The sequence below is a fragment of the Calonectris borealis genome, chromosome 3 (genome assembly GCF_964195595.1).
Source record: "Calonectris borealis chromosome 3, bCalBor7.hap1.2, whole genome shotgun sequence".
Taxonomy (NCBI): domain Eukaryota; kingdom Metazoa; phylum Chordata; class Aves; order Procellariiformes; family Procellariidae; genus Calonectris; species Calonectris borealis.
The window spans coordinates 46,337,415-46,346,333 of NC_134314.1; the positions used below are offsets into that span (position 1 = coordinate 46,337,415).

Below are 8,919 nucleotides of genomic sequence, written 5' to 3' on the forward strand. Positions count from 1 at the left end.
TGCAATATATATTATCCACCCTACAAACGCACGCACCCAAACACAGGCAAGAGCGTGTGTTTGAAGGGCGCTCCCCCAGCCCCCAGAGCCGGGGAGGCTGATGAGCGGTGGCTGGGAGCCGAGGCTCGCTAGGAACGAGCCGTGCTCGTGTTTTGCTGCTGGAAATGCAGCTTTCTCTCCGGCACGCACGGAGTTGAAGCGCCAAGGGAGTCCAACATCATCTCGCAAGCCGCAGTCCGCTGCAGCAGCCCGAGGCGGGTGGCGGGCAGGGGACCCCCGGGCGAGGGGGTGGCCGGGCGTGGGGCGGCCGGAGGGCTCCCGGAGCCCGCCAGCGTCCCTCTGCATGCACCTGATGTGTATGCAGCACCTCGCCTCCCAGCCAGGAGAGAGCTCCAGTTAAGTGGCGCTCTATGTATTTTATAGCGAATATTCTCGAGTAGCTGCACCGCAATGAAGGAGATATCAAGGAGGCCTGTCAGTTCAAAGCTTTTGGGGTTGTTTGAAAATCTTCTTCACGTCAAAGTAAGCAGCCCTAGTATTTGAACAGCTGCTTTGAACAGTGAAAAGGGCTGAGCTGAATCAAAACACTGCAGTGTCTGCCCAAGACACCGCATCACCTTCAACCTGCTTTTATACGAGTAGAGAAAAGGAAAGAAAGGCTGGTGAGACCTCTAATCCCGCGGGGTCAGCTCCGCCAGAAAGGGGGCACATGACTGTCTCTTTCACATCCCGAGCGCCTCGGACCCGAGCGGGTCCCCGAGCGGCGGCCGGAGCCGGAGCCCGCGGCGGGCAGCGGCGTGGCGGCTGAGCGCGGCGGTCGGGCGCTCGCTCCCCGCTCCCCGGCGCTCCCCTCCACGGGGGGAGACGGGAGCGAAGGATGCTTAAGGAGCGGTATTAATGACAGGGCTAACAATGATGGGGAGGACGAGGAGGTGGAGTCTGCGGCGGCTCTGAATGCACCGGCCGCGTTCGTCGCTGCTCCCAGCTGCGACTCCATAGGCGTGCGCTCAGCCGGGGAGGGGGCAGGAGGGACGGCAAGGGGCTTTGCTGCGGGGCTCGGGTTTTGTTCGCCTCCGAATGCCGTGTTGCTGCTTCGGTAATTGTGTGATTACCGTTAGCCTTTGAGATCTGCCGCTGGGGCGGCAGGGGTAAGAGGCACGCAGGACGGTGACCGCGGGCATCACCTGCCGGGATGGAAGGCCGGGCAGGCGGGGGCAGAGATGCACGACCGGGGCAGGGCTGGAGGGGTTTTACCCCAAAAAAAGTGATGACTGGAGCTCGCTGACCCCCGCGTCCCGTCCCCTCGTCGTGGCGAGCCGCGGGGAGCGCGGTGCTGCCGGCACCCCACGCCGTGGGGCCGGGGCACAAGGGAGCTCCCTCGGACGGTCAACGGGTAGGTCCGTGCTGGCCGAGCACCGCACGCTGGAGGCACCCGCGTGAAAATCTAGCCCCGATAATGACGCGTGGCGTGGCCCCTCGTGTCGCGTCCACGCATGAACTTTTGGGAGCGGATCTGGAGGCGGGCTGGCGGGAAAGCCGCCCCCAGCAGAGCCTCGGCGGCCCCGGGAGCGGGGCGGGAGAGCTGGCCCGGGCGCGGGGAGCAGGGCGGCTCTCCCAGGACGGTCCCAGCGATGCTTTGGCGGAAGCCTGCTGCGGACTTGCCCTTTGTTTTGTTTCAACCCACTGGTCTACACCTAATTGGGAGGAGAGACACGAGAAAATGAGCATCAAATTATAAAATTCCCGGGCGCCCAGTTGTTTCCACACGGGAAACAAAAGGCAGAGCTTCACTTCAGAGGCACTGACTTCCCTCCCCGCGACGCTCGCAGAACAGGCAGTATTGTTCTTCCCTTCGCCTGCACGTCGAAGAAAGGGGGAAAAAAAACCCTTAGAAAGAATCTCCACTCTTTCATGGACAAAGTTTGCTTCCCCCCCGCCCTCCTCCTCCTCCTCCTCCCTCCCTTCCTCCCTCCCCACCCCCCGGCAGAAGGAGCTCTTGATACGCCGCTAAACTAACGAAACGAGGTAACTCCTGCTGCGCCCCTTGTCTCAGGGCACTGGATATCCTGTTTATGCTGCTTCTGTGTATATGTTTATGTGCAGGAGCCCATCCCCCCGCTCCTCCACACCCCCACGCAGAGGAATATTTCCAGGCAAGGAGCCTTTCCAGCGCTCACGTTAAATACGATGATTTATAAACAACTCGCAGAAGAAAGCTGTTTCTTGTTAGTAGTAATAAATTCCCCGGTCCGCCCTATTCTATTATTTCGATGAAGATAGCGGGAGCCTGCGACGCGCACCTACCCCCGTGAGCAGTTTATTTTCGAGACAAAGCTATGGCTTCCAGCTCAAAAATGGGCACTGAACTCTTTTCGCGGCGGCCAGCCCGGGCGCTGCTCATTCCTAGGAAATCCGGATCCAGTTCCAGGGTCTCCTTCCTTCCTGTCCGGGCCGCAACTTCTTTTTTTTTTTTTTTTCCCTATCCCCCTCTTTTTTCTGATTTTTTTTCCTTCTTCTCCTCCCCCGCCCCGTCCCAAATCTTCCGTATGGATGCAGAACCGCCAGCGCCGCTGAGGCGGACCCGCAGGCACCCTGTCCCCCCGGGACGGGACAAGTGGAACAATACCACCTCCACAGCGCCGAGGTGCGAAGCCCCGACATCCCCGGCGGAGCGATGTGCTCCGGCGAGCGCTGGGTGCCCGCGGGCCAGCGAGGCCGGCGGGCAGGGAGGGGGCAGTCCGCTCCCCGCCCCCGGGGGCGCGGCGCTCCCCGGCCCCGCCGGCGGGGCTGGCTGCGGGGCGGCGCTGCGTGCGCTCGGCCCGGCGGAGAAAGTTGGGGGCGGGCGGACGGTCGTCCCCCGCCCCGCAGCACCCGCCCCGGGGCAGTACGGCCGGGCTCCGCGCAGAGACCCGCGGCGGGGCGCGGGGCCCCGGCAGGGCGCGAGCAACAGGAGCCGGCGGGCGGAGCGGCGGCGGCAGCCTCCCGCCGGCGGGGCGGGGCCGTCCCGGCGGGGCGGGGCGGGCCGGGGCGGGGCCGGCGGCGGAGCCCCTCCGCCCCTCCCGCCGCCGCCGCCGCCACCGCCCCCCGCCCCGCGGCCGCCGCTCCCCCGCGCCCCGTTCCCCCTCGGAGTTGGGTTCCAGAGGGCGGTCGGGGGCGGGGCGGGGGGCGGGGCGCCGCCGTCGGGGCGCGCCAATGGTGGGCGGCGGCGGCGGCGGTTGCCAGGGGCGCCCGCGTCCGTCAGGACGCGGGGAGCCAATGGTGTGCGGCGGCGGGGCGGGGCGGCCGCGCGTGCCTTCGCAGTGGGCCCCGCCGCGCGGGCCGGGGGGGCGCGGGCGCCGCGCGGCGCCCGAGGCGAAAAAGTAGCTGTCAAATGCGCGGCGCCTTTAACCGGCGCGATCAGTGCGGCTCGGCGAGTCATGGCGACCGCAGCCTCCAACCACTACAGCCTGCTCGCCTCCGGCTCCCCCATGGTGCACGCCGAGCCGCCCGGCGGCATGCAGCCCGGCGGCGGCTACCGCGACGCCGGCGCCCTGGTGCAGGCGGACTACGCGCTGCAGAGCAACGGGCACCCGCTGAGCCACGCTCACCAGTGGATCGCGGCGCTGTCCCACGGCGGCCCCGGCGGCGGCGGCGGCGGCGGCGGTGGCGGCGGGGGCGGCGGCGGCGGCGGCGAGGCGCCCTGGTCGGCGGGCGCGCTGGGCCAGCCCGACATCAAGCCGGCGGTGGTGCAGGCGGGCGGGCGCGGCGACGAGCTGCCGCCGCCGCCGCCGCCGCAGCACCCGCCGCCGGGGCGGGCGCCGCACCTGGTGCACCACGGCGGCGGCGGCGGGCACCACGCGGCGGCAGCGGCGGCGGCGGCGGCGGCGGCGTGGCGGGCGGGCGGCGCGGCGCACCTGCCGCCCGGCATGGCCGCGGCCAACGGCGCGCAGGCGGGGCTGCTTTACTCCCAGCCGCCCGGCTTCACCGTCAACGGCATGCTGGGCGCCGCGCAGCCGGCGCTGCACCACCACGGCCTGCGCGACGCCCACGACGAGCCGCCGCCGGGGCCGCCCGGGCCGCCGCACCACGGCGCCGAGCACCCGCCGCCGCCCCACGGCCCCCACCCCGGGGCGGCCGGGCCGCCGCCCGCCGCCGCCGCCGCGCCCCCCGGGCCGCCGCCGCACCACGACCCGCACTCGGACGAGGACACGCCGACCTCGGACGACCTGGAGCAATTCGCCAAGCAGTTCAAGCAGCGGCGCATCAAACTGGGATTTACCCAAGCGGACGTGGGGCTGGCGCTGGGCACCCTCTACGGCAACGTCTTCTCGCAGACCACCATCTGCCGCTTCGAGGCCCTGCAGCTCAGCTTCAAGAACATGTGCAAGCTGAAGCCTTTGTTGAACAAGTGGTTGGAGGAGGCGGACTCCTCCTCGGGCAGCCCCACCAGCATAGACAAGATCGCGGCGCAGGGCCGCAAGCGGAAAAAGCGCACCTCCATCGAGGTGAGCGTCAAGGGCGCGCTGGAGAGCCACTTCCTCAAGTGCCCCAAGCCCTCCGCCCAGGAGATCACCTCGCTCGCGGACAGCCTACAGCTGGAGAAGGAGGTGGTGAGAGTGTGGTTTTGTAACAGGAGACAGAAAGAGAAGCGCATGACGCCCCCGGGAGGGACGCTGCCGGGCGCCGAGGACGTGTACGGGGCCAGCAGGGACACGCCGCCGCACCACGGGGTGCAGACCCCCGTGCAGTGAACTCGCGGCGGGGGCGCCCGGCCCCTCCTCCTCCTCCTCCTCCTCCTCCTCCTCCTCCTCCTCCTCTCCTCCTTCCCCCAACTTTTGATTGTCCTCCTCCTTTCTTTCTTTTTTGTTTTTCTTTTTTTTATTATTATTTTCTCCTATCTTTAAAAAAAAGACAAAAAAACAAAAAACAAAAAAACCGCGCAAAAAAAAAAAAAAAGAAAAGAAATCAAAAAGCGAGCGAGCGAGCGAGAGGGCGAGCGCGAATCACAGCAGACAGACAGACAGACAGACAGAGCACCTGCACCGGACTGTCCCTTAGACGGTAGCAGGTGCGATGCTGTACTTTGACCTTTCCCAGGCGAGTGCCCGTGCACCGGAGTGGAGTGAGTACCGCGCACGGGCAGGCAGGCAGGCACCGGCAGGGCAGCGGCAGGCACCGGCACCGGCACCGGCAGGGCAGGCGCAGGGCGAAGCAGTTCGCACAAAACTCCCTTGCTCGCTGGCGAAAAAATACGGCGCTGCCCGGCCGAGGAGGGGGCGGGAGGGGAGGGGGGGGACACAGCCACCTCGGGTCCCCTCCGCAGCCCCCTCCCGCCACACAAAGGCAGATTGCATTGTGGAATGTCGCTCGGTGTTGGCACATGCTGCTGTGTTTATTTTCTGTGGATCCCCTGTAGGAATATATGAAAAAAAAAAAAAAAAGAAGAGAAAGGAAAAGCTATCCCTTTTGATGTAGACAGTATTTAACCGTACCAATTTGCACTGCAAGAAAATCGAAGTTTACATAAACAAATTCTTTTTTTTTTTTCTTTTTTTTTCCCCTTCCTTTCCGACCTTAATTTTGCAAATGACTTGCATTTTCCACGGTGAGCGTTAGTCAACCAGTGACCGGTCTACAATATGTTACTGTGTTTTAGCCTTTGCTTTATGTGTATATGTGAACTTTTGTTATAAACAAGTCTTCTTAAATATGTGTAACGCTTATTTTCTCCTTTAACGTAGCAAAAAGAATGCGTATATCTGTATGTATGTATGCATATGCATGCGTGCATAGACGTACATATATACACATATATATAATCTCTCTATATACACATATATATGCACCGCCAGCTTCCGTTCTCCAGAGACGTGACTCTCGTAATTGCTTAATATACGCCTTCAACGGCAAGAGTCGAGTTTGGAGAAGGGAGAATAATGCAAATCGACAAAGTAAACTTCATTTTCAGGCAGTGTGTCCGGGAGCCGAGGCGCAGCCAGAGGGGGAGGAAAAAAATATATGCAGCCCTTCCAGATTGTGTCAGTGCGGGCGAGCAAGGCCCGGTGTGGGAAAGGCGGAGACGAAACAACACGTTTCCAGAGTTTTCCCGGAGAAAGTGGCACTTCTTTGAGAGGGAAAGGGGATTATTTAGCTTCACACCCCCCCCCAGTCCCCTTCCCTTCCCCTCCTCCCCCCGAGGCTTCCCTGTGTGCCTTTGGCATCCCCGGTCCCACTGCCCTGGCAGCCCGTGCCGATGTCAGCCCCCAAACTTTCTTTCATGGAGCAGTTTCACGTCCGGACAGAGCCAGGGAGAGCCCGAGGAGCTGCTGGGCCCGAGCGGGGGTGCCCGGGTGCTTACACCTGCGTGTAAACACACGCTGCCCCCTCCTCTCCGCAGAGACCGTGTGCGTTTCTTTTTCGCTTTTATTTTTCGTATTTTATGTTTGCTTCTATTCGTATCTAGCTCCCTCCTCCCCCCCATCCCTACCCCCGTCCTTTGGTCAGATTGCGGTATAATTTATTGAAGGAAAGGACCAGTTTTAACTTGGGCAGCCTTGTGTCTTTCACTGGGGAATGAAATGAAGTGGGAAAAAAAAAATGCCATTTTTCAATCTGTCTTTTTCCCCCCCTTCGTTAATAGTTTTAAAGTGCATTTCGTGACATTATCTCGATGGGAAACGGTTAACTTTCCAAAAAAAAGAGAAAAACCCACGGGGACAAAAAAAAAAAGGAAAAAAAAAGCAAAACAAAAAGCTCTAAAGGGAAGCAGAGGAGCGGGACCTCGGAGCAGCGCATGTATGTGCGTGTGTCTGCGTGCGTGTGTTTGTGTACTTATGCACACACACAGCTATGCATATACATTAGAGAAACTTTAAACTATGATAGTTATAAATTCATAAAGGGATCATTTAGTCAGCACAAACGGGTGCTGTAGAGACAAAGCATTTTTATAATCTAAAAGTTTACTTAGTTGAGTGTTGGACAATTATGGAGAAAAAACAGTGAAGCATTCTCTCGCAGAACTCTCCTATAAATATTGCATTCAGTAGCTAAGGCTTTAGAGTATGTTTCTCATTGTCTTTTAAAGCGCCTGTGACATTGGGTTTTCTTTCCTTCTTTCTTTCTCTCTCCCTTTCTTTCTTTCTCTCTTTCTTTCTTTCTTCTTGGTAAGACAGATGATGATTTCTAAGAGGCACATGCATTAGCCTTTTTCCTAGTTTTCCAACAATTGTTACAAAGATACGGGCACCAAGCTTTTCTCTTTTCTTTTTTTTTTTTTTTTTTTTGGATGTATTGAGCTGCTTGTTATTTAAAGTGTTGAGGACTAGCGCCTAGTGAAGTGAATCAGATCAGGGCAGATCCAGTGGTAAAGGGAGGAAATGAACTTTCAGACACTTATTAATACGTGCGTAAGGTCAGAAAACGGAGTCGAGAGGATGTTTGAGAAAAGCCTCAAACTCCAAATAGGTTTACTAAAAAAAAAAAAAAAAAGTTACCACGCAAACCTTACCACTATGTATATATGTTTAATATTTGTCCTTTGAAATGCAGAAATAGTTTCAATGTTTTCTTTGTCTATTTTTCTTTTTTTTTTAAATGCTACCCAGGGAAATATTTTCATATCATTTTTAAGTGGCCTGCCTCAATGTATATTTATTTCTTTTAAAGCAAACAGGTTATGGAAACTGTTTTTCTGTAGCTTTAAATGAGTAGGTGAACAAAATCTATATGGGATGTAATTTTTTTTTTGGTTCAGTCTCTTTAAAAATACTTTGTTTTGGTACATTTGGATGTGCTTGTGGGGAAAAATAAAAACGCAGAGATCCTTATATATTTATGTTAAAGTAATATTTTATTATCTACATAAAACAGAAATGCACAATACCTTCATAGTTTGTTCTAATTATTGAAATATCTTTATTTTATTTTTAAAGATAGCACAGATTTGCATAGTTCTTAAGATTTGGAGGGAGAACACCCCAGTACTTATACTGAGTTGAGTTCTGTGTAAAAGCACCGCCATTCCTTTATATTTCATGGAATTTTTGGAATAAATTTGATGCCTATACCGAGAGGTTCCACGTTCGTAACTTCCAGGGTCTCGAAGGAGACCCGCAGGAGCTGTGTTCACGGTGTCCCTCCGCAGATGAACCGCAGCGGTGTGTTTTGAAGCATTGATTGCTGTGCGGGTAGGGGTGTCCTGCCTTTGATGCTGGTGGGGAGGTCAGCTCCTCAAGTTAGTTGCGTGTTCTGGTGGAAGGCATGGGGGGAGAGACTCTCCCCTCTTCGTTCCCTTTTGATAATTTAAGGTCTGACTCCTTAAAAAAAGAAAAACAAAAAGGCGGGGCTTAGTTATGGTGAGTACCGTTTAAAAGAGGGAGGAAGGATCCGGCTGCCCGTTGGGGCCGCGCACCCCTAGGGCGGACGGGCGGGAGCTCCCCGGGCCGGGCTGGGCCCCGGGCCCCGCGGCGGCGGCACCGAGCCGGCAGGGCCGGGGCTTTCACGTTAGACGTCCGCGGCTCCGTCTGTGTAACGACCCGGTGGGTTTTACCCGGCGGGGTCCCGGCGTGGGGCGCTCCGCGGGACTGGGCGCGCTGGCGAGCGACATCAGACTGGGCAGTGCTGGCACATGCGGCGGTGTGTTCTAGTCCTTTTTGGCTGGCTCGGGTTCCTAAGCGCGCTATCCTGCTCTTCTCCCTCCCCTCCTTCACCGTAGTTTCTAGGCTTATTAGATTTAATCATCTTTTCTAACTCCTAGTCAATATTACACTCATCCCGCACAGATTCAGCTAAATGATCTTATCAATAGTTTCGAAGAGAAGTGACAGAAAGAAGAAGTGTTTTGTGACCGCAGACGTGCTGACGGGTAAAATGTTGAAGCTGGGTATGGATTTCAAAGTCCTTGGTCAATAGCCGGCGGAGGCGGCCGCGGAAAGCGAG

General features: G+C 57.8%; 1 protein-coding gene across 1 annotated transcript; it reads left to right on the forward strand.

The window, feature by feature from the left end:
• The first annotated feature begins 3,416 nt into the window (after positions 1–3,416).
• On the forward strand, positions 3,417–8,579 carry POU3F2 (POU class 3 homeobox 2). The gene has a single exon (XM_075148064.1). The coding sequence runs from the start codon at positions 3,417–3,419 to the stop codon at positions 4,728–4,730; it is 1,314 nt and encodes a 437-aa protein (XP_075004165.1). The 3' UTR covers positions 4,731–8,579.
• Positions 8,580–8,919: the final 340 nt, after the last annotated feature.